This window comes from Onychomys torridus, chromosome 1, assembly GCF_903995425.1.
Source record: "Onychomys torridus chromosome 1, mOncTor1.1, whole genome shotgun sequence".
Taxonomy (NCBI): domain Eukaryota; kingdom Metazoa; phylum Chordata; class Mammalia; order Rodentia; family Cricetidae; genus Onychomys; species Onychomys torridus.
In genome coordinates, this window is record NC_050443.1 from 162015315 (window position 1) to 162040252 (window position 24938).

The window sequence follows — 24938 nt, forward strand, 5'->3', positions numbered from 1 at the left end:
TCAGTAGAGGCTGTTTCCTAACACAGCTACAATTGTTTTGCTCTGGGCTTTACTACCAAGTATTGTAATAAGGACCCATTAGATCATTTCTCAAAACTGCCCCGAAAAGGTGCTGATGTTGCCTGAGAAGTTGGATAACTTGCTTACAGTTCCTCTGCCAGGAACTGGCAAGTCTGAGTGTCCTGTTTGTGAATAGACAGACTCTGACACTAATCCCACCTCTGAAGTCCACCATACACCATGTCTGAGAGGTCCTACAGCTCTCCCCAAACATCCAGAGCCCTAGACACAGTATAGGACACACTAACCAAAGGATTTATAAACACACAACTAACACCAAATTCTCACTTGACTTTTTTTTAATTCAAAAAGCATCTTTAGCACATTGGAACAGCCACTGAAGCTGTCCCTTATTTTTAATGGTTTTAGCACTTCTCCTAGATAAAAATTACTTTTCCCTAACAAGAAGAATTAACTACACCGTAGTAAAAGTTTCCTGAGTAGAACTACATTTTGGATCAAGTGATTAAGATTGTATTTTTAAAGATTTATTTATGTGCATACCTTAGCATATGTAGGTACCACTGGAAGCCAGAAGAGGTTGTCCTTGAACCGGAATCACAGGCAGTTGTGAGGCACCACGCATGGGTGTGGGAACCAAATCCTAGTCCTCTGTAAGAGCCACAAGCAATCTTAACCCACTGAGCCATCTATCCTGCCAAATCAAGACACTTTTGCTCTTGACAAGCAAGCCTGACCCCAATGAAGGTACTGTCGCCTGATGGCTTAAGCCACACCTAGAGAGAATGACAGAAAACTCATTCTGGGGTGACTGCCTCCCCTTACTCATGACAGAATCTTAAATCTGGGAGAACAAATGTTAACAAAAGGTGCAAACAGAAAAAAAAAAAAAATGGCAAGCTAACATCTAGCCTGTGCTTCACCCACGCACACCAGCCCAGGCACACCTACAGGGTCAATGCCAGCCGACCTGGGCGGTGATGAAGGAGGGAGGCAGAGAGGTTTGCACGGGAAAGCCAGACCAGGAATTACCACTGCTGCTTTCAAGAGGTAGGAGGCCATCCGTTTCAGTACCAGTAGATCCACTGCCAGAAAGGAACGGGGGAACACAAGTGGACCAGATTCTTGCTCAAGGTAAAAGAGCTTTTTTAACTCAAAGCCCTACTAACAGATTAGAGAGCCTTGCTAAGCTTGGAAAAACTCCCTCACCACACCCAGATGAGAGGAGGGTGAGTCAGGGACAAGCAGACTGTTCACTAGAGAATCGGGACTGGACCTGGTGACTTCCAGGAGCCAATCATCTTGAAAACGATAGGATTTTATACCTCACGGGAGTCCCAGGAAATCCTGAAAAGCCACTTTGAAATATTTTGAAACTCCCAAGTGGTAACTCTGTTGTTTAAAGCCCTTACCAATTTTCCACAACCACCGTTTGCAGAGTCCCTGGACTCTGGAAATTGTGACGTGTTTAAGCATCTGTATTTTTTTTCTAATATGCTAGGAGGTGCTCCAGCTGTTACGGGAAGGGCTGGTATTCTAGAATTACTCTAAATGACAGCATCCCAGTTTCTTAAGAAAATGGCTGTCCTCTGAATGATAAACCTATAAAAGCGACATGGACCCACAGCCACGAGTCCACTAGAACTTTATATTTCAAGAACACATTTTGGTTTGGTTTGGTTTTCTTTTAGCCATTAGGGAATCCCTCTAAAGCCTTCATTCTAAATTGTGGGTCACAACTCATTAATGAAACACAAACTCAATTCCATGTGTCTTGATCAGCATTTTTATTTTTTAAATGCAACAGACCACAACAGAATAAACTAAGAAAATATCACAATGTGCTACACATCACAAGAGCAAGTACCATTTAGTGGGACTTTTATTTCAGTTAAATATGTATATCCATTTGTGTGTCATGATGTAAATATTTGTCACAGTTGCCTTAAAAAAAACCATGTTTCAGACAAGGGACACAACCATGCAGAAAGATCAGGGAGACAAGAGACTTGGGTGGAGATGATGAGTTTTAATGCCCCAGCCGACACCCACAGTCACACCCGGCTCCTCGGACAACTTGATCTTTGGGACTGGACTTTGTACAGAGTCAAGCAACATGCAGAAGCTCATGGTTCCACAGGCAGCACCCCTTCAGGATGCTAGAGGAAGGCAAGCTAACTACATCTCATGGCAAAGTACTTTTTATTCTTAAATAACCTTGATTTGCTCTGGCTTCCAAAAGGCTCTAATTCCCGGGCCCTGGCTCATTTCAGGAAATGTCTTCTTCATGTGTGGCCAGCTAAACAGTGGCTCCTCACCACAGTCATTCTAATCCAGGATATGTACAATTAGGTTTGCGCAGGCAGGGAAGACAGGACAAAGAACCGCTTTGGTGGTGTGGACTACGTGGTGTTTCTTCACTGGATTTTGGTAACAGCTTCATGGATGGAGGAAGCAACGTAATCTAGGTTTTTGGTGGTTAAGCCGCACATGTTGATCCGGCCGCTGGGCAGTAGATAAATGTGCTTCTCATTGACCAGATATTCAACCTGCTTGGCTGTGAAGAAGACAGGAGAGCAGCACGCTGACTTGAGCAGTGGACATTCAGAGACCACAGGACAGTTGCAATCTACCCTCTTTGACATAGACAAGCTAAACAAAAGGAGCCATTTTGTCTTTTTGTCCAATCAACAAATAGAAAACTACTTATTAGATCCTGGAAAGACTTCTTCTCAACACTGAATGTTCAGTTTTCAGGATGTTCACAGTATGACTACAGAAGGGTAGCTTTGAATCTGGGACTACCTCCCAGCAGGGCCTTGCACACTGGACAGCCCTCTCAAATTAAGAATAACCATCAGACATAAGGGCAGTACATTGACAGAGAAAACTGGTTTATGCACACCAGCTTTGTATCTTCTCTAGTCTGGCTGCTTAGACCTGAGCATCTAACGACCCCCAGTCAGTATTTCATGTCACAAAATATTTGACAGGAGCCCATCAGGATGTACTAATAAATGACATGTGAATGAACCAATAGGCTGAGAAACCACCCAGACCCCGTGACCTAGGACCATCAGATCCCCATTTGCTCCTCAGCCTCCCTGGATGCAATAATCTTTTTGTACAGTGAAGATATGTCTTTGCCAAGGCACCTTCTGATTGATTTAGCAAAGAGCTGAATGAATGGCCAATAGCTAGGCAGGAAAAAGTTAGCCAGGACTTTAAGGCAAAGAGAGAGAGAAGAGACAAATCTAGGTAGGAAGAGATATCAGAGGAGACAGAGAGGAAGCAGGACATTCAGGAGGAGAGATAAAAGCCATGAGCCATGTGAAACATGTAGATTAATAGAAATGGGTTAATTTAAGTTATTAGAGCTAGTTAAAAGCAAGCCTAAGCTATAACCAAGCTTTCATAATTAGTAAGTCTCCATGTCATTTTTTGTGCGCTGGCACCTCAAAGAAAACCCATCCACACATGGTACCCAGGCACCACATACAAAAGTGGCAGAGAAAGAGCAAGCCATGCCTCCTCAATCCTACAATCACTACAGTGATTTGGTTTACTGCCAAACCGTGACAGAATCCTAGCAGATTTCTGCTTAATTAGCATGTTAAAGGCATGTAATAGAACAATAAAATCATACCAGTCACTGGGCAAACCCAACATGCTAGGCACTTTAGTATTCTTGGTGATAACCTTATCATCCCCATTTCACAGATGGAGCATAGGAAAAGTTCAGCTCCCCTTTCTGCCTCCTGAGGGCTGGAATTAAAGGCTGTGCACTACCACACCTGGCTCTGTACGTTTTCTTAAGGAAATGAGGGGAAGAAAAACACAGGACTGTTGTTTAAAAATGGTGAGTGATGTCAAATGCTAAGGATAGTCAGGTTCCTACCACTTTTCAAGTTACAATGAAGCCGTTTCCTACTCTGAATAGCAGTAGAACAAGGCTATCTTAGGGTGGGGCTATCCCTTCTTGTGGATACCCTTTAGGAGCTGACACCCAATGTTCATTTCTGTATCACTACTTTTACGACTGCACAAAAATGACTTCTCAATCAACCAATTCTCTATCCTCTAATTGTGAGGACACCTACACCTAACTGAGCCGTTCACTACTTTCTGGGGCAGCCTCATTTCAATACAAAGTAGTTCAAGAGGGTCTGTAATACCATCTTGATCACGTCTTTCCATCTCTCTCCTTTGGTTTTTTTTCCTCAGCCCATTTCAAACTTGCACTCTGACAGCCTGACATAACCCATGGCTGGAGCCTCTGGTTTCCCACCTACCACAGAACCCAACACCCATCCACCCCTCACTAGAACCACCAGGAGGACAAGGCTAACGGCGGGTGTCCAGCAGGTGCTCAGAAATCACTCATGAAATAAAGAGCTCCTCTAGCATAAGGGTCCTCTGCTGAGAGCTGGCCAAAATCACACCCACGAGACTTCCACTCAGCTCTTAATCCCAATGACCTATCCAACTTCAAAATTTATGAAAACTTTCAACATCTTTTTGAAGGTACTACCTGGAGACTGCAAAAGACCTGTCAAGAATTTTGGTCCCAAGCCAGGTGGTGGTGGTGGTGGCGCATGCCTTTAATCCCAGCACTCGGGAGGCAGAGCCAGGCGGATCTCTGTGAGTTCGAGGCCAGCCTGGGCTACAGAGTGAGTTCCAGGACAGCCAGGGCTACACAGAGAAACCCTGTCTTGAAAAAAACAAAAACAACAACAAAAGAAAGAATTTTGGTACCTAAGCAATCATGTAGTATTTATAATTAAGGTAAATGATTAAAGTAAAGCCAAAGGCACTTGACAATTTGTGAGAAACTGATTATAAATTGAAGATCCAAGTTATAAATCCTGAAATTTCCCAGCTAGCTCTGAGCCACTTTCTAATCCATAAAAATGAAAAGTCATGGGTGGGGGTGGCAGAGCACAACAGTGCTCCTGAGATTCGAGTTAGCTCAGGAGATAATGACTGAGAAAGCCTGACTTCTTCTGATCCACAGTGGCATCTGACTAATTGGCAGCAGCTGGCTAAGAACTAGTGCATCCACGTGCATACATTTGCTCAAGGGGTTGGGGGCCACTTACGGTTCAACCCAGTAAAGCTGAACATTCCAATCTGCTCGGTGATGTGAGACCAGGTCCCAGGAGTCTTGAGTGCTTCTAACCGTGCCCTGAGTTCAGATCTCATGGTCAGAATCCGGTCAGCCATTGTCTTCACATTACCTGTCCTGAGGCATGGACACTGGTATCAACACTCATTCACACAGATGAAGACAATTCACAGAAATACATGGGTTTAAAAACTGTAATTTAGTTGGGCTGTGGTGGTGCACACCTTTTATCCCAGCACTGGGGAGGCAGAGGCAGGAGGATCTCTGTGAGTTTGAGGCCGGCCTGGTCTACAGTTCCAGGCCAGCTAAAGTCACATAGAGAGACCCTGTACCTAAAAAAAAAAAAAAAAAAAAAAAAAAAAAAAAAAAGCAAACCATTCTGTAATTTACACTGAAGGCTTACCACGAGATCATGACCTTCTACTCTGGTTCCTGTCCTGTGTTCCTGGACAGATGGATTAACAGCAGAGACACAGACCCAAGGAAGAGCCGGCCGGCAAGCACTGTGCTCACTTACCCATAGAGCCCAGAGCTGCTCTGCGGCACCCCGGCTGTAATACACTAACATCCCTTTCAGGCTTCACTGGGGTGCTGATACCAACAGGATCGTGTACTCCATTAGACCTAATTGTTCTCCTAGCATTACATGAAAGCCACAGTGTTCACAAATAAGATAAAATACAGGTCTTCACCCTCATCTATGGTTCTACTTCCTGTCATCTCAATTATCATCCCTTAACCCCAGTCAAAAAACCATAAGTGGAAAATTCCAGAAGTAAAGATTTCCTAAGACTGAAGTATAATGTTATCATGGCTCCATTTATTAGTTATTATTACGAGCCTTTTCTACTATGTCCAGTCTATCTATAAGCTAAATTTCATCATCCTGTATATGCACAGGAAGAAAGGGGAGAGCCCCCAAATGGTCACACTGCTTTGAGGTCCGACAGTCTATCCTTTCGGGAATGCCTGTCCTCCGCTTACAAAAGGAAGACCGGAGAGTGAAGGAAAGAAGAACTGACTTCCACCTCGTGGCAGGGATACTCCACATCTCAGAGGCTATGCTACCACACACGTGACATGGGTACCAGTCCTGCTTTAACTTCAGGGAGGTTAAAATAATAGCACTCTGCCTCTCCCACGATAAAAGGACAAGACCTAGGCAAATGCAGCCGAACAATTCAGTTCTGCATTCCCACCCTCACACATCGGGATTCAAGCCCCTTACCACTCCTTAAAGAGCTCAGGGTCAGAGAGGGTAGAGGCCACTATCCTGGCTCCCTGGGCCGGAGGATTGGACCAGGTGATTCGCACAATCTTCTCCATCTGGGAAAGGACCCGCAGGATGCTCTCAGATTCCTTTCCAACCACGGTCAGATTCCCCACTCTCTCGTCTAAGGAGAGGAGAAGAGCCAGGCTTAGCAGCTGACGGGGCATGGAAGGGCAGGGAGGCAGGGCTGCAACTCTGGAAAGCACTCACTGTAGAGCCCGAAGTTCTTGGAGAAGGACTGGGCACAGAAGAGCTCGAAGCCTTCAGACACAAAGTAGCGAACAGCCCACGCATCTTTCTCTAGGTCTCCAGATGCAAAGCCCTGATAGGCTGAGTCAAAGAAGGGGAACAGAAAACGGCGCTGCCAGGAAGGAAAGCAAGTCAGGGCAGGACGTCCTCTGGAGGCAGCCTCAGACGCGGACCCTTCCTTCCCCATTCAGTGCCTGGGAGGAAGTTCTACACTGAACCTTCCTTGTAGGTCTTGTCTGGATGCATTCACTTATCCATCTGCCACTTTGCATCTAATTCTGTTTCACTGAACAGCAAGCAGGAAACAAGCACTCCAGTCCACCTTCCTTCTCAACAGCATGCTGCAGACCGCCATCAAGGGGCAGCTTTGCCAGCAGGGCTGATTTCTGGAGATACTGCCCTGTGTCCGTGGATCCTTCTGCAGGAATTCCTAGTATGATAAGCTAACTGAGGTCTGGCAACCCCAGGGCCTCCTCGCCTCAGAGCTTTCCTCCCAGCCAGTCAAGATGAAGCAGGATCTCTATTCTGATTGATCTCATCTCTTCAGAGGCCCCCCACCCCCATGCTGAACCTGTGCCTTCGACACTGAATGGACAAACCTCTTCCCTCTCCGAACTGTCCAAACCAGAAGCCTGAGTGTACCTTTACACAAATCCTGCAGCTCATTGCCCACATCCTAGCACTGGATTCCTGCCAGGCCAGTCTCCTGAGGAGCTGCTTGGATCTCCCTTTCCCCACCGCCACCTACTTCATCTGGTTGCTAGTAGCAGCCTCTCGGACACTGGCAACATCTAACTTCTCTCTCAGCTACCTCACTAGCTTCCCTCTGACATATTCCACACCATGATAATAGGGTAATCTTAAGGGTCAGCCCTATTTACTCTCTAGATACATCACTTACCCTCCCTTGAGCCCCCAGAACACCAGGCGACAATGAAAATGTCCTTCACTTCCTTAAATGGACATGCTGTCTGCCTGGGCAGGACTGTGGCCAAGAACCCCCCCACCTCTCCACCAGCTTTCCATCAGTTCCCTCCTGACAATGTCTTCTCATCTCTTCCTTTCCAAGACTCAGCATGAAGACCACTTCTTCCAGAAAGGCTTTAGCCTATCATTAGCAATAAAATCTGGGCTGTGCACCCCAGCAACCCATAGACCTCACCCACGCAGCATCTCCCATTATCAAAGTTGCTCTGGTACTATACTGTTCTTCCCAAACACGCTATGTGCTCTTCAGAGCAGGGGCTCTATCTGCTATGTTCACTACCGGACCCCAATGGTGCCCAATACCTAACAGTTGCCTAGTAACTATCCCACAAGCGTGCTGATGGAAATATACACTTTAAGCTAGAAATTCTCGTCTAGAAAGCAATTCTAAAGAGTTTTACTACGTAAATTGATATATACGTGTGTGTGTGTGTGTGTGTGTGTGTGTGTGTGTGTATCAATCAGTCCAAGAAATCTGAAAGAAACCTAAACATTCCTCAACTGATTGACTCAATCCTCAAGATGGCATATCCATGACAGGATCATGTGACTATGAAAAGTGATGCTGTAAAACATTAAATGGTGTGTGTTTAAGGAAATAAAAGGGGGAAATGCTGCAAAACAATATTAACAAAATGATTCCACCTCTGTAAAACATATATACATTTTCAAAACCACACAAACCCTAATATTCCACCCACTTAAACAGTACTAGTGCCTGTTGGGGTGATATGATTTACAGTTAATATCTATTTTCTTCTTTGGACTTCTTTACACTTTTCAGATCCTTCAATAAGCAGGCTGTGCTTTGAAATAATTAAGTAATAATAACTACATAAAATTGAGCCCTGCACCCTATGTAACAGAGATGCTCTGGAGAAGCAATTACCTTCATGACAGCTGCGATCTGCTTCCACTGCTCTGGAGTCGGGTCAGTCCCGGTTGGGTTGTGTGCACAGGCATGGAGGACAAAGATGGAGAACTCAGGAGCGTTCTGCAAAGAAGAAAGCTACATCAGCTCTGACAGAGCAGGGAGCTCGGGAGGTGGTCGGCAGTACATGGTCACATAAAAGGGCAAACAGTAACCAGTCTTAGCCTTTCGCCTCTCTCTCTTGCGAGATGCCCCTCTGCATGCTATTTCAGAATGCACTATCTGATTTGGAGAAAAAGTCTCAGAATCTCACTTATCAACTGATCCAAAAGCTTTCCCTACTGCTCCTGACACTGTTCTTCTCTACCACCTACCTCCAAATCGTTCAGGAAACCCTGGAGGTCAAGCCCTCTCTTCTCGGCATCCCAGTAGCGATAGGACCGAATGTCTTTAAAACCAGCAGCAGTAAACACAGCATTATGGTTCTCTGAAAAGCAGAGGGACAAATGTTAAGAGCTTTTACAAACACAACGTGGTGGCGTAATCAGAAGGAACACAGGTGAGCCTCAGGCCCTCAGGCTCAGCGTCCCCTTGGTGCTGTGGAGGCTAGCGAGCTAGGCTAGCAAGCTATTGAGTTAGAGTACCAGGAACAAGTAAAACCAGTTACAAGAACTCTAGCCTTGCAGCCTACAGTGCCGCCCCCTGTGTCTACCTTTATGGTGGAAGCCCTCAGCACAGACTGAAATGCAAGAATCTTGGGGAAAGGTGTTTCCTGGCTGAAATCTGAGCAGCAGCTTTCTGTAGATGCTGCTATAATCCAGTGCCCAAAGGCTCCGAAGCTGCCTTCCAGGGGTGGATTACACCTTCCAAGCCGTCACTGAGTGTCCTGAGGCCAGCCCTCCCAGATGCCCTGCTCTCCTCTCCCACAGCTACCAGGCTCACCCCAGGTTGGTGACGACACATAGATGGGTGTGATCTTGTTGTCTATACCGTTGTACCATCGCCCCAAGAAATCAGCTCCGATTCGAAGTGCACCTGTTCCTCCCAAAGACTGCACACCTCCAACCTGAAAGAGAAGATCTGGGTCACAGACTGGCAATGGTGAAATCAGCTAATAGTCACAAGAGTAAGACAATAATGAGAACTTACTTTGTGCCTGTTCTTTGCAAATCCCCTAATGTATGAGTTCATCAAAACTTCCAACAAGTACCCAAGGTCCTATTACCTGCTGTGTTCACAAGTGAGGAAACAGAGGTGGAAAGGGGAGAGATTCAGCCCCTGCTCTGTCACCAGCCAGTGAGCAGAGGAGCCAGGTTTGAGCTCATAGTCCTGACTCCAGGAGGAACTTCCGTTCTGAACACAGGAAGAAGGACGACTTAGGCCACGTCAGTGTGCACCTTGGAACGGAGCCCCTCCCAAGAACACTCCTTTTAGTGGTAGTCCTGGAAACGTACATCCAGCTGACTCCACTGAGCTCCAGAATGCAGTGTATTAATCCTTGGTAATGTGTCCTCCTAACAAAGATGGCAGGCAGATAGGTTCTTTGTTCCCTTCCTCAGCTTCCTCTCAGCTTAAAGAGTCCTAACACGGGCAATACTAAAAACCTCATTTTTACCATGTACAAAAATACCTTCATATAGAGGGTCTTATTTGCACCTCACATACCCAAAATGAAAATTCTATGTCCCCAGATGACAAATGAGGAAACAGACTGACAGGAATAAATGGTCAGGGTCATGGGTGGGCACAAAGGAGGTCTTCCCGACGTGGAGCTGGTAACACTGTCTTCTGTACATCACTCCATCTACCTCTTTGATTTGACCCTTCAAATTCTAGTCAGGCTTCAGCATAACTCTTCCAGTAGAGACATGACATAAATTAGATGGTATCTAATATGTCTACAAGAGTAAGGGTCACAAAAGGATCCCGTGGAAAATCTATAAATAAAAGGAGGCGCCTGGGGATATAGTTTAGTGGTAAGGCATTTGCCTAGCATGTGAAGGGCTGTGGGTTCAATCCCAAGCACCATGTAATTAAAGAGAGAGAGAGCCCGGCGGTGGTGGTGCACACCTTTAATCCCAGCACTCTGGAGGCAGAGCCAGGCAGATCTCTGAGTTCAAGACCAGCCTGGTCTACAGAGCGAGATCCAGGACAGCCAAGGCTACACAGAGAAACCCTGTCTCCTACCTATGTTGGCACTGCTCTACAGGAGATGAAAACGGACATTTTGTCAGAGTCCTAAAGTCTGAAAAAGGAAAAGCAGTAAGAAGCAGCAAGAGTCCTAGAAATTGGGCTCCTTCCAAACAGGTGAGGAACCTGGTAATGATGGTAACCCCGGAAAGGAACGCTGTAGACTGTTTGCCTTCCGGCTCATTCTTCAGGTCTTGTCTCCACTCCTCCTCCTCCTAGCCTGACCACCCCAGTAAAGAGTGAATCCAGCCTCACTCCCTCCCCAATGGCTAGCATGCCTCCCTCTCCTCTCTTTCTACAGCTTCTGTCAACTTTAACACAGTAAGCTGAAACAAAGGCTGTCCGTATGGCCACCTCTACAGTCACTGCTGGATACTAGTAGCGTCTAGCAGTGTCTGGCCCTTCTGACAAGGAAGTGAATGACTAACTCAAACATCTGAGACTCTCAGAAGTCCCGTGATCTAAATGTGCAATGTGTGCAAAGTAAATAAGCAAGCCATGATCCCTGGCCAGGATCACACACTGTCAGAAAAAAAAGGCCTTATAAAATTAGACGTTCTAGGGTGCTGGAGACATAGCTCAGCAGCTGCTGCTCTTGCAGAGGACCTGGTTTTGGTTCCCTGCACCTACACTTCAGTTCCAGAGGATCTAGAACATTCCTCTGACTGCCATGGGCACCAGGCACACATTTAGCTCACATACACATGCAGGCAGAACACTCACACATATAAAATAAAATAAAAATATTTTTTAATCAGACATTAGAGTTAGAACACAGTGAGTTCTGCTATTCCCAGACAGCAAACAGTCACACCATAATTCAGAGACCATAGAACTGGCCATGCCTGAGAAGGTGAACGATTCAGCACAGAGGTGACCCTTGGTCAGGTCTTGAAGGTCTCAGAGGTGGGGACTAGGGAGTTGGTGAAGCGAGAAGGGCTTTCTACAGAGAGGGAAAGGCCAGGCAGGGGTCCTGGGGCCTGACGGGCCTATGGGGCTGAGGAACAGCTACGTTCTTAGAATGGCGGGATGCACTTGGTCCATACTCTGCAGGCAGCTGTGGGGGAGCACGGTGTGGAGGGTGGGAGCAGCTGACACAATTGGCTCTTTTTTAAAGGAAGATCTCTCTAACTGTAGTGTGAAAAATGTACTGAAATGAAAAGACTAGAGGCCAGAGGGTCAAGGGGGCTATTACAAGCCTCTACACAAGCTGATGGCGGGCTGAACTAAGATATGGAGAGAACTTCCAGGAGAGAGAGAAGCTCAACTCTCAGAAGTAGCTAGTAATGCAGCTTCTGGGAAGTACCCCAGAACAGAAACTTTACATATCTGATGCCATAAAGATTGATATTTAAAGTTCTGTAATCAAAACACAATATAGATGAACTAGACCAAAGCTATGTTCCCAGGTCAAGGCCATGAACCCCAGCCCAGGTTCTTTTTTTTGTTTTGGTTTTGGTTTTTCAAGACAGGGTTTCTCTGTGTAGCTTTGCGCCTTTCCTAGAACTCACTTGGTAGCCCAGGCTGGCCTCGAACTCACAGAGATCCGCCTGCCTCTGCCTCCTGAGTGCTGGGATTACAGGAGTGCGCCGCCGCCGCCGCCACCACCACCGCGCGGCTCAGGTTCTTATAGTAGTCATAAGAGGTCAAAACCCAGATCCATGGACAGAGGAACACTGCCGGCAAAGTAGCTGTGTGAGAATGCAGTCCTCTTAGGGCAAACAGCTCCCCAACGTGGCCTCTCATTTGCCAACCACAGCCCCAACTAAGTAACCTAGAGCGTATGCAGTCAGGCACCCACTCCCAGTCACTCACTCACAAACTTCATTAAGATGGTCTACAACTGGTCAATCTGCAGAGTGTAAATGTCAGTGGAGTGTTCAGCCACAAACAGGACATCTGTAACACACACACACACACACACACACACACACACACACACACACACCACACCAGACTCAAGGACTGCTGAAGAGGGGTAAAATTGAGTCAGAGGTTGGGGAGGACTGGAGCAAACCAGTGTGTTCTGGATATGACAGCACCGGCCCCCACAGAAGACCACACCAGTCAACACTCTGGCATGGAGTGGGAGGGAGCTCATGAGCCCCCACCCCTAAGGGAGGACCTATTGAGAGCGGATGGCTTCTAGAGGAAGAAAAGGTCAGTTTTCTCAAGGCTGTGGCCACTGGTAGGTAGCATGGCTGGCCCCAGGCTTCAGTGGATGGCCTTACACCCATGAGTACCTGGGCAGCAAAACTGAACTCTATTCCCTCTTAAAAGACAAAGGCACAATGTCAGAGTTGGGGGATGGGTCTGAAAGACATGGGAATGAGTATGATCAAAATACAATGCATGAAATTCTCAAAGGATTAATAAAACTACTAGGTATTTTTTTTAAGAGTGTCCATTTCTGTCTGGGAAAACACTGGACTTTCAGAGTAGCTTTCCCATGCCACCTCTACCCCTAATACTCATATCACACATTCTTCAGCTCCCTGAGGCAAGTCAAAGCCTTCCACAGAAACCTAGTCCAAACGGTCAAGTACTTATCTAATCAGTGACCTGGGTTCCAAGACCTTCACCAGAGCCTCCCTGCTTTTAGACGTGTGTAGGAAGGCGTGTGCACAACCTTAACTTCACCTTGCCATTCAGCTTATCAGGGCATCTGGAGGGGAGAAACCTGCTCTAAACTACAGGTGAGGGATGCCTCAAATGACTCCAGAAATGTGGTCCTTTCAACGTGTGAACCGTGACCTGCATTACAACATGGCCTGGGAGGTAACTGGCAGCTGGCTCAGTTGCATCACACCTACCCGGACGATTGCTCTTCCCTTTCCCGCCCATCCAGCCGGGTTTACCTTCTCAAACAACACTTTCATTAGGTAACCCCTGCACGAACTTTAGTCTTTAGGCAAGTCTCTATACACCTAGACTTGCTTCTGTCCACCTCTGTCCCTGGGCCACTCCCCACAATCCTGCCCCAAGATTACTGATGTCTTATTTCTCTACTTTGTGGTTTTCAAACCCAGATGTACTTTGGAGTTGATGGGTGCACTTTTTATAAAAAATAATCCCATTGGGGTTGAAGGGAGAAAAGAGGGCTGTGGCCCTCCAAGAATCTGATTAAAATGGCTTGGCGTGGTGTTCACAGCTTACAAACTGGAAGGTAACACTAACACATGGCAAGAGCTGAGAGTCAGAGGCCTGGCTGGTTATACACATCCTTCAAACTCAGCTCAGGTCCCATCTGCAGCCTCCAGGTCTCCCTCCCCGCCTCGACTCTCTACACCTCCACTTCCTACCACATACACCCTACCTCACAATGTCCACTTCTAAAACTATTCTTCCACGTGTCTGTGGTTGTAACACAGGCAATTAAATGGGAGCTTCTGAGGGAAAGGCTAGAGGAATTACCAAACATAAGAAAGGTCAGAGAATTCTGGTTCTTGAATGCTGAGGGATCACAGACAGATTTAACCAGATTTAAGAATCTGGTTAAAATGAAGGAAACTTTTCCCCAGAAATAAACAAAATTCTGCATATAATTTCAGAGAAAGCAGAATTCCTCATGGGATTATGAGCTGCAAATTATTTTCTTTCGAAAATGAAGACACAGAAACCAAGTAGGTAAATGACTTCCCTAAGGCCAAAAGCAGTGGCAGAGACGAGTCTATATATCCCCAGATTCTTCAGACTCCGTTAGTCCTTTTGCTTGGCATCTCCATTAACTACTTCAAATCCAGCAGCTAACGATGATGTACTGAACAAAACCGAACAAGTGAAGCTGAGCTCTGGATATGGCCTCGTTATCTGCTCACACTAAGTAGAAATGTATTTGCTGGGCTGGAGAGATGGCGCAGTCCTTAAGAGCGCTGGCTGCCCTTCCAGGGGACCCGGGTTCTATTCCCAACACCCACATGGCAGCTGACAACCATCTGCAACTCCAGTTCCAGGGGAATCCAATGCCCTCTTCTGGCCTCCTTGGGCACCAGACACTCACATGAAATACAGACAAACATGCAAGCAACATACCCACACATACAAAATAAGTAAATAAACAAAATTTAATTTGCCTTCAAAGAAATAAATAACAAAAATACATGTTCTGACAAATCTCAAGACATAAAACTCAATACCTTCAAGTTGAATTTTCGATTTTCTTTTTTTTTTAATATTTACAGTTCCTAAACAAAAACTATCCATACCGCAAACTTACCCGATTCTCCTTGAGAGCTGGGCTGTTGTCCCCAAGCACGAGGCGAGAAGCGCAGCTCCGGAACTCTGCCAGGCCCAGGATGGGCAGGTACTCGTGGTTGAGGTTACTGTCATTAGCAATCTTCTGTTCTACCTTCCTCACGACTGGCAAAACCCAGGGCTGAGAATCATCCGTGCGGTATGCTGAGTATGGGAAAAGAGATACACATGAATCTCATCATTCAAGCCGGAGTTTGGGACTGCGAACAGAGAAAATTCCACCACCTTCTAGCCCAAGTAGAATAGACAGAAACACAAAGAGCATTCACTTGCTGGGCCAAGTCCTGGGTTAGTGCTGGCCACACCGGATAGCCCTGGCTTTCCCCCTTGCAGATCACACAGCTTTTAATGTGAGATAAAAGTGCACATCTCAGACACTGGTCAAGTGAGAGAGGGAGATGTCTATGAACCGCAGCCGTCTCTGAATGCAAGAGTGCAATCACGCTCTAAAACCATGCCTCCAAGAGAGTTCCAGAAGGTCTAGGTCAGGTGTGTCCAGACTGCAGCCCACAGCCACAGGTGTCCCGGGATAGCTATGGACATGGCCCGACAGGTGTGTAGACAATGACAATGTCATAATGCAATGTCAAAAGGTTGGGCACATCTGGCTTGAAACTACTCCACAAATTTCTGCACCTCCCAACACAAACAGAGACAGAAGGAGAAAGTCACAGAACATTCGCCTCCTCTGTTGTCCCAAAGATCAGACGCATTTCACACAGGAAGCCAATGTCCTGTGCCTGGAGTCCAGCAACCGGTTACACAATGACCAAGGACCCACTTAAAAACATCTTTGTCCTCTCTGTGTATTTTGAAACCGGCCGACACACCAGCTACCTCACGTTGCCTTGCACTGATCCCATTTGATCTACTTCACGGCACATAATCAGGCTACAAAGTACATTTCTAAGCATTTCTTCAACACTTTAGTGTGTTTAGCACATCCTGAGGCCACTCTGATCTTTCCCACTTCCAATTCCCCTACACTACTCTAAAGTTATGCTGGAGTGCAGCTTCAGCAAGCAGCTGCTTTGGCCTTGACCCTCGTCAATAATCTCTCTGAGCTGATTGCCTCAGGGTCACTTACCTCTCCAATGCGTAAGTCAGTTAACAATCCTATGCCTGAGGTGAGACCAAATTCTAATACTAATTCTGACTACATTTTATTTTGTTCATTTCTGTCCAACATTAGTTCCTGTCTTTAAAAAATGGAAACTCCTATTTTAGGGAGTATTATTTTACTGAACAATGCACATTAACTGTAGTTTAGGTTAGCCAAAAAGTAAACAATGCAGAACACAATCTCAGCATTCCAATACAGGAGCAAGATTACACATCCTTCTCATCTTTAGTACCAGTATGTATACTCTTATAAAATATGGGTCACGCCATCACAGGGTTTTTAACATGCGGCTTTTTTATGAACATATTTTATGAGTATCTTTTATCATCAGTAACTATTCTGATAGGTAAAAATCAGGTTCTTCCTGATGAAGTAAACTTTTTATATTTGCTGAAGGGAGTTAGTTTGGTTATCGGAATGCTATGAGTCTGACTCACCAACCAGAGGCTGTAGGAGAGTGAGCAGCTGTCCCAGTTTAGAACCCAGTTACGTTTCTATTACGCACTAATACATTTCTCAGATTTACAGATGTCACAAATTTGGAAAATATAGTTAGCTGACCAAATAGAAAATAGATATACAACTTAAAATGGGCTTATAATTTTTAAAGTATTTTGTTTGTTGTATACAGTTTGGCTTAGTAGTTTTACATTTAGAAGTATTTTCTATGAATATACTCATGCTAGAGATACAGGAATATTCAACAAAATGTTTCTAATAGCAGACAATTGAAATCATGGTTAATAACTAGTAGTTCATACACAGAAAAGATTATTATCTCACCCCATGGTGATGCTGTAAATGGATCAAACATAAGAAAAATTTCCAGTTGCATTCCGAGTAAGAGAAATGTAAATGGAAACCTCCTTGAGACACAAAGGCACACTCAGACTGGGGATTTACTTGGTGAGGCTGTGGGGAAGCGGACGGCTCCTCACATTGCTGGTTCAAAAGTAAACAGATGATCCTGTGAAGAGTTGTGGAGGGCAACTTGGAAGTATCTGTCCAAATGCACATACATCAGCACTTCCACTTCAAGCCTGCATCTTACAGATGTGCTGTTAACATGGGAGATGATGTATGTACTAGGTGGTTCGCTGAAGTATTGTTTTCAGATCCTATGACTGTAAACAACTTGGATGTCCAATGTGAGACTAGCAAAGTAAATCTGTTTATTCATCAGTTAGGCAGCTGTGGAAAAGAACAAAGATGCTTTCTGTACACAAAATGAAGAGATCATCGAATAGGAAAGGCAAGGGACAGAACAGTGTGGAGTAACTGTGTATTACCAGATGCAAAAAGCTGCATTTGCTGTATGTCATGGGGGAACTCTGGAGTTGTATAGAGAGGGGGGGATTTGGGAGTTTAGGCAGATAAAAAGAATGGAATGGAGATATGAAGATCCATCACCTATCAGAATAGTTACTGGTAATAGTTGTTTATTGTTTACTTTTTGGCTAAAGTAAAAAGAAAGACATACCAAAATACCCACTTCTAAGGAAGAGCTGTTCTTAGCCCAGATCACCTAGTCAGATCCCAAGGCTATCACTGTCAACATACTCCTGAAAGTCTCTGGGGACTTGATTTTAGAGGGGATGTTACCACTGTGAATGTCTACAATACTGCCAAATCTTCATCTTTTGAAAAGCAATTTAATGTTGGGAAATGTGGGACTCACATCAGTCCTGGTGAGAAAGAAGAGCTGAACAAACTGGATGCCATGTACCGAGACAATTGTGGAGAGATGGCCTCTTGTGGCAGGGAGTCCTGCCTACCGCTCAAGGCCACTTCAAAAGAGGGCTCCAGAAGTCACAGAACGGATGCATGTCTAGACCACACAGAAAGGATACCATCTAGACTCACCAAATGTGAGCATTTTTAGAAAAGTCAGGCCTAGTAACTTCAGATTTGTGACTGGGTATTACATACAAGCTACAACCCAGCTATGCTGAAGAAAGAAAAGGCCAGGGTAGCGCTGTTCTTACCATTGCTATACTAAAAGAAAAACAAACAAACAAAAACAAAAAAACCCTGCAGTGCTTGAGAGGAGGTTGGAGACACTGTTAACTACTGCAAGAAAAGGCAAACTGCCCAAGTCAGCAGCTCCCTTCTCTTCGACGGATTTCTCCCAGGTTCAGTTCCAGACACACCCTAGGGTGTTGCTATCTTAATGAAGCAAGATTTTAGACTACTCCCTTGAAGGCAAGCACTCCGGAGAGCCACTGTTCCTCTCTGCTGGGGAGTTCTTATTCCTGTTCTGTTTGGTTCCTGTTGCTCATCCACCCATCTCTCATCATCATAGAACAAGCTCTGGCTGCCTATACCAGGCCCTGGCTAGGCAAAGCCACACCGAGGTATCCTGTCTTCTAGGAAACACGGCAGCTCGCTGGGCCTAAATTCTCCACGCTGGGTCGGGGAAGCTCTTACCGAGGGTGACGTGGGAATAAAGAAGGGTTTAAAGGGCGGACAAGGGAAGAGGGACATTCCAATCCACCGGACAGCTATTCAGGGAGGAACAGGATGGCAGAAGATGTTTGAGGCTCTGCATTTTTCTGCCTTGCGGGGAGCAGGCTATGTGGAAGACTGGCAAGGAGTTCCTGGTCAAGGATCTTGTGTTTTAATGGAACATCCAAAAGCAGTGGCATCAGCAGCTCTGCATCTTAACAGAATCATCTGTGTGACACCACGGAAAACAGACTCCAGAGGACTGAGAGAAGCAGCTAAGTCAGAAGGCTCCCAAAGGAACCAGAAGAGAAGTAATGAAGAGCTGCCATAAGGCAGTGGAGATGGGGGATGATGCACAGATGGACTTCGGAGGAAGCATAAAACCAGAACCCAGTGCCCAAACACATACAGGTGGGCCCAGGGAAAGGGCTGCTGGAGATCCCAATACCCATCTAGTCTGATAATGAGTGGGTATGTGGGGGGAGCTGATGAAGACCCAGAACATACGGTGAATAAGAAGAAGGGTACTAGGTGAGGAGATCCAGGATGGAAAGCTCTCATAATTATAGACACCAGTGGAAAGTGAAGCCATGGTAATAACAAGGATTTACTAAATACTCTGCACATTTCTTTATTCTCATTTAATTATTTTAACAAACCACAAAATAGATGGGTATTAGGAATCAGGAAACTGAGGCCAGAAATTATTTGCCCAAGATAAGAAGAGTTAGGCTGGTACTACTGAGTTCAAGGAGCTTGCTTCCTTTCCTTTTGACTTTAATAGGCGATACCTAAGGAAATCTCGAAGCACTTAGCACAGAGCACTTTATCAGGAGCCTTCTTATCAGCATACCGCTGAGCTCTGCTCTGTGAACCATGGTCTTTCTTCCTGAGTAAGCAGTCACACAAGCTGTAAGCAGGCCCAGCAGTCTTGCTTTGCAGAAAGGAAGACTAGAGAGTTAAATGATCCAACTATCACCCTCATCTCCTCCGAAGGGTTCCACCTCCCCCCGATCCACACCCAAGAGCCCCTGCACATATGCCCCCGAGACCCTTCTCCACCTTGTGCTCTGAGAAACGCCCGATACAGCTCATCTAACCAACAAATAACATCTAAGGAGAGAAAACCACCACACTGAAAATAACTACTAAACTAACTAGACCAAAAGGAAAAAAAAAAAAAAGGGACTGAGGCTGGAGAGATGGTTCAGTCCATCGAGTGCCTACCACACACACATGAAACCTGATCAGATCCCAGGCACCCACATAAACAGCTGGGCATGGCCATGTTGCCTAAAGCTCGGGTATACAGTTATTGTTATTTATTGTATATAAAATCTTTCTTATATTAGTTATCTTTTTTTATTTTAGGCAAAAAGGGGAAATGTGGTGATATTTTGTTCATGATCTAACAAATAAAGCTTGCCTGAAGATCAGAGGGCAGAGCTAGCCACTAGACAACCATAGATGCCAGGCAGTGGTGGCACACACCTTTAATCCCAGCACTTGGGAGGAGGAAGCAGGAAGATCAGGAGTTCAAGGCCACCCTGGGCTACACAAGATAAGATTGATCCAGTCTAAAAGATACAGAGCCAGGAAGTGATGGTACATACCTTTGATCCCAGCCCTTGGGATCTCATGCCTTTAATCCCAGCACTAGGGAGGTGGAGACAGGACGTGATATGGCTGAGTGGAGAGAGGAATAGAGGGCAGGAGGAGGCAGGAGCTCACGTCCCTTTTGGCTGGCTGCTCTGCTTCTCTGGTCTTTCAGCATTTACCCCGATATCTGGCTCTGGGTTTTTATTAATAAGACCAATTAGAATTCGTGCTACAGAGGAGACAGGCAAATCCCTGAGATCACTAGCCAGCTAGTCAATGCCATCAGTGAGCATTGGTTCAGTGAGAAACACTGTCCCAAAAGAAAAGGTAGAAAGCAGTAATGCAAGACACTCAGTGTCAACAGCTGACCGCCACATGAATGTATACACTCACAATACACACACACACACACACACACACACACACACACACACACACGGAAGGAAGGAAGGAAGGAAGGAAGGAAGGAAGGAAGGAAGGAAGGCAGGCAGGCTTTGCATCAGGTTGGACTTGTGTCTCTCTGTCCTTAAAGGTACTTCAGACAGAGGTTTTGAGAAACACTAAGGCCATCAACTCCATAAGCATGGCGTTTCACAGAGAAAAAACATGACACACTGCTCTGCTGAATGACAAGCCAACTATTGGAATCAGCCCAGCCAGAAGAAAAAACTCTGGGGAAACTATCTGCAAGTGGGAACCAGCTAACGAGATTCCAGAAGCAGCTTGTTCTAAAACTGCTCAGCGTCACTAGAACCGGAGAGGGGGCGCCTCTACTACCTTTGACCTTGGGAGGAAGCATCACTCTCAAGGTCAGTAATCAATCAATCTCCTTTATAAAGAGTGCACTGGAGTATGTGTGTAAGTAAAACAGGGCATACAAATGCAGCACGAGACCGTTTATTCTACTGTTTTGATAAGACTCCAATCTGCTGTCTGTCACCCACACAGAACAGGTCACAGTAATGACCAAATAGGTTTACACGCCGCACCTTTCATTTATATATCACATTTCACACACAACTATTCTTTTACTCCATGGTTAACTGATGGGGTCAATACAATTACCCGACACTGTAGAAATTTCCCTATTAATAGAATCACAGAGCATGCTAGGGAATCTTGGAGTAGACTTTGATAGGTTCTAATGGTCATTCAGGCCTGATAATTCATTCTTCCTCAGCTTCAAAAGCATCAAATAACCCTCATTAGAGCACCTAGCTGCCAAGCACCCAGGGCTCCTGCCTCTTCTCCCTGCAGGTTACTGGTTACCCCCAGGCCAACTGAAAGTATCCCAAGCAGAGACGAGGCCAGAGAGCCCAGGGCCTGAGACCTGGCTAGCATCCCAGCTCCTCCATCTAGGGGTCAAACTATACTTTCTCCCTGGGCTGAATTCAGCCTCCTTCCTTGCAAACAGGAGAGCCAGACAACAACTCCCAGAAGACAGACACAACTCTCTTGCTCGTGTTCTTAGGTTCCTGGAAAAAGTGACAAAAGGCATGCACGTCACTGCTAAGCTGGGTGTCTGAGCTATGACTGATTCAGGCTGTCTGGACTGGATGCTATCACAGGGAGGTTTTGGTGTGCATGAGTATTTTATTTCTGAACGACTGTCAGCAACTAGTTCACTTTTCAGTTCTTAGGCTGATAATTTTTATTCAACTTCTTTAAGAGACCCACTCAAAGAAATGCCAAAACAACAACAGAAATAGCTACAGTTATATAACTCCTGCTGACCCACCAGACCTCATTCAAAGCCTGTGACTGCATTTAGTTTCGGCAAAAAACCCTGTAAGATGGGCCACGGCAATCGACCTCATCAGTTCTTCTATATAAATTAGGCTGTAAATAAACACTTGGAGGTTCTGGACTGGATTTCAATGGAGCGTATATAGTGAGCATTCTGATTTTATTCAAAGCAATTAGTATTTCCCCTGTCCTGCTGGCTGCTAAAAACATCATATTTCCCCCCACTGGAGGGACAACTAACTGACTTTTTAATGCTTTCATTTTGAGAAATTTCAAACACATATAACAGCTGAGAAAAGAAGTATGTCATTTACGCCCACTCACCAATAAAACAGTACTTCAGGATTTTCTCTCACTCCTCTCTTATTCCTTGATAAAGCGTGTGTGTGTGTGTGTGTGTGTGTGTGTGTGTGTGTGTGTGAGTGAGAGAGAGAGAGAGAGAGAGAGAGAGACAGAGAGAGAGAGAGAGAGAGAGAGAGAAAAGGGTTATGTACACACATTTCCTATAAGAATCTTGATTCTGAATCTCCTTCACATCACCCTTGGCTACAGAACAATTCCATTTCTTCTTTCAAACCTTCTAGAGACTTCGATCCAAAAGCAACCCAAACTCTGTGAGCTTCCAACATCAAAGCAACAGTTATAACAGAGTCGCTGGAGGCTCGGGTTAAAAGGAGCGTCAGACACTTTCCAAAGTCCTTAGAAGGCCAAACTGGTTCAAGGAAAACAATCAGGAAATGAAAACCCAGATGTGTGGGTCCTGAGCTGGGCTGCATCTGCTCCATTCTGAGAATAAACCAAACCTAGATCTTCTCCCACGTGGTTTGACAGGCTTCCTAACTGGTACCTGCTGCTCACTCAGCCCAGACCACAGCTCCATTAGGCCAAGGGCTCTTTCATTTCCCATTTGCCGGCTGACCACGACCCCAAAGCTATCAGAATTCTCCCTCACAATCCCTGGTCGGCTCGTAGCGTTAGAACGTGGACTATAAAGAACGCAGGATGGAGAAACAGAAAAACTACGTTTGTGTCCCAGATTCTACATCTGTTCGGCGTGACCTTGGACAAACCGCCTCTTTCCAAAGACTCCGTGTCACCATCTGCAAAATGGGTAGGTTGGTGGATGCCCTCGTGATCCCAGCCTTCTCTCCCGGGTCCCCTCTCGGGGAGGCACCAAAGTAAGCCTCGGCTCATCCCACGGTCCCCCCATGCTGTTCGCATTCCGGGGCACTGCATCCTTACCTCCCACGCCGAGGTTAACCTTGCGGGGATCTGGATCCTCCCGGAAGTCCGCAGTGAGCTTAAAGACCAGAACTGGAGGGGCCTGCGGGACCTGGGAAAAAACTGACGGAGGTGCCATCGCGACGGAATCTGCCGGGACCTCGAGCGCGAGCCCAGAGCTGCTCGGTGCAGTGCGGGGCGCGGTGACCAGAGGAGACACTCACCTTCACCGGCGGGCGGGGACGGCCCGCGGCTTCCAATGGCCGAGCCGCGTCGGGAACTTGGCAACGCGCTTAACCAATCACAACCTCCCGACAAAGATGGGTTAGGCGGGACAAGTCTCTATTAGCCAATTCAAGTAGAGGATCTTATCGGAGGCTTGTATGATGCAACCAGTGCGATTTACACCGGAGGAGGTGTGGGCGGGGACAAGGGTGATTGGCATAGCTCGTTCCAATCGCTGAGGCTCTTATTCCTTGGGGTGATGAGGATGTTGCCGATGGCCGGAGTCCGCAGAGGACAGAGTCTTTGCCCTTCTGGCGCCTGGAGACCTGGGGCAGTGGCCCGCCCGTGAGAATTGCAGAGGGCAGGTGTTCCTGTACCTGCTGAGCAGGTGGCTGTACCCGCCAGGCCCCCCCCGCAGTGCCCACGCTCCTGAGCTGGCCAGGCAGGGCTCCCACCAAGCCCCGGGCATTAGTGCGCAGGACTCAGTGGTCCGCCTGGACACGCTGTACTCGAGCGTGGGTGACCTTGACCATCAACACTCAGTGTTTCCCCAGAAAGAAACCTGGGAGTGCTTTCTGCCTTGATCGCTGGCAAGGGAGACCCTGCAGAAAGTAAAGGATGAGCACATGCTAGTTTGAGAATTTTACTCCCCGGTTACTTACAGAAAGGGGGCGGGGGGCTAGCCCTCAAGGACCTTCAAGGATCTGGCGAGGCCTCCCTCTGTAGCGTTCCTCCCACGTGTTCTGTCATCGATTGGCTGGTACCCAAGCTACTGCTTCTTTTTGTCAGGCGGCTCCTTCCCCTGAGACTATTTCTGCCCAGATCCTTTCTCCACCTGTTGACCTTGAAGATTCCTGTCTGTCAGCTCTCCATAAAACCTTTCCTCAGCCCTCAGACGGGTTAGAAATCTCTCTTTTCTATGCGTCGGACGTTTCGTTGTCGACATTACAATTTTAGAAAATGTCCTGATGAGTAGGAACCTCGCTCTGGAGCCAGGAAAGTTAGGTTTGGAGCTGGCTGCCACTTACTAACTCGGGCAGGCCTGTTCCTGCTCTGTAAAGTGGAGATAATAGTGTTTTCCTCGGGGTTGTTGTGGGGATTATGTGAGTTAATACACATAAAGTGTTTAGCTGCATACAGTAAGTGCTCTCTAAATACTAGCTTTGTTACTGCACATCATCCACACCCCCTTGTAAATGATATGCCGCTTCGTCTGGTATCTGGCAAACCTCCCTCGTTCTTACACTAAATATTCCACGGATGCTCGAAGGAGCCAGTTCCTTGGTATTTCATGAGAAAACAGTATCATGGCTTTCTTAGAGGAACATGATAAATCTTCCCAAGTTTTCCATCCAACCATAGGCCTGGGAACTTTGAGCAGTACCTGCTGACCTTTTCTGTCTTTTTCTTTTCAAAAACACGGCCTTGTTTTTTAAGGTAACTGCCCACAGTGTTTCACTGTTTCCCTGTAACAGTCACATGCTAACACCAAAGGTCCAACAGTCTTCCAGTACTTTTAGTGCTTCCAAAAATCACAGCCTGAGGGCAGCTTTGAAGAGGGGCGTTTCTGCAACCTAGCCTTCCTGGAATTTGATTTGGAAGTATGGTCTTC

The 24938-nt window shown here is 46.3% G+C and overlaps 1 protein-coding gene across 1 annotated transcript; it reads right to left on the reverse strand.

The window, feature by feature from the left end:
* Positions 1-1789: 1789 nt before the first annotated feature.
* On the reverse strand, positions 1790-23386 carry Got1 (glutamic-oxaloacetic transaminase 1). The gene is made up of 9 exons (XM_036169781.1): positions 23123-23386; positions 14930-15111; positions 9466-9589; positions 8898-9010; positions 8542-8646; positions 6627-6777; positions 6375-6540; positions 5121-5263; positions 1790-2578 (listed from the first exon to the last, which is right to left on the reverse strand). Exons 1-9 carry the CDS (start codon positions 23238-23240, stop codon positions 2439-2441), a joined length of 1242 nt encoding a protein of 413 aa, XP_036025674.1. The 5' UTR covers positions 23241-23386; the 3' UTR covers positions 1790-2438.
* Positions 23387-24938: the final 1552 nt, after the last annotated feature.

Excerpts from the sequence above, each read along its gene's own strand:
- Got1 (XM_036169781.1), bottom strand. The coding sequence starts at position 23,240 with ATGGCACCTCCGTCAGTTTTTTCCCAGGTCCCGCAGGCCCCTCCAGTT. Across the intron at positions 15,112-23,122 it reads GGTTAACCTCGGCGTGGGAG|CATACCGCACGGATGATTCT; the intron begins GTAAGGATGCAG and ends TCCCATACTCAG. Across the intron at positions 6,778-8,541 it reads AGATCGCAGCTGTCATGAAG|CGCCGTTTTCTGTTCCCCTT; the intron begins GTAATTGCTTCT and ends CCTTCCTGGCAG.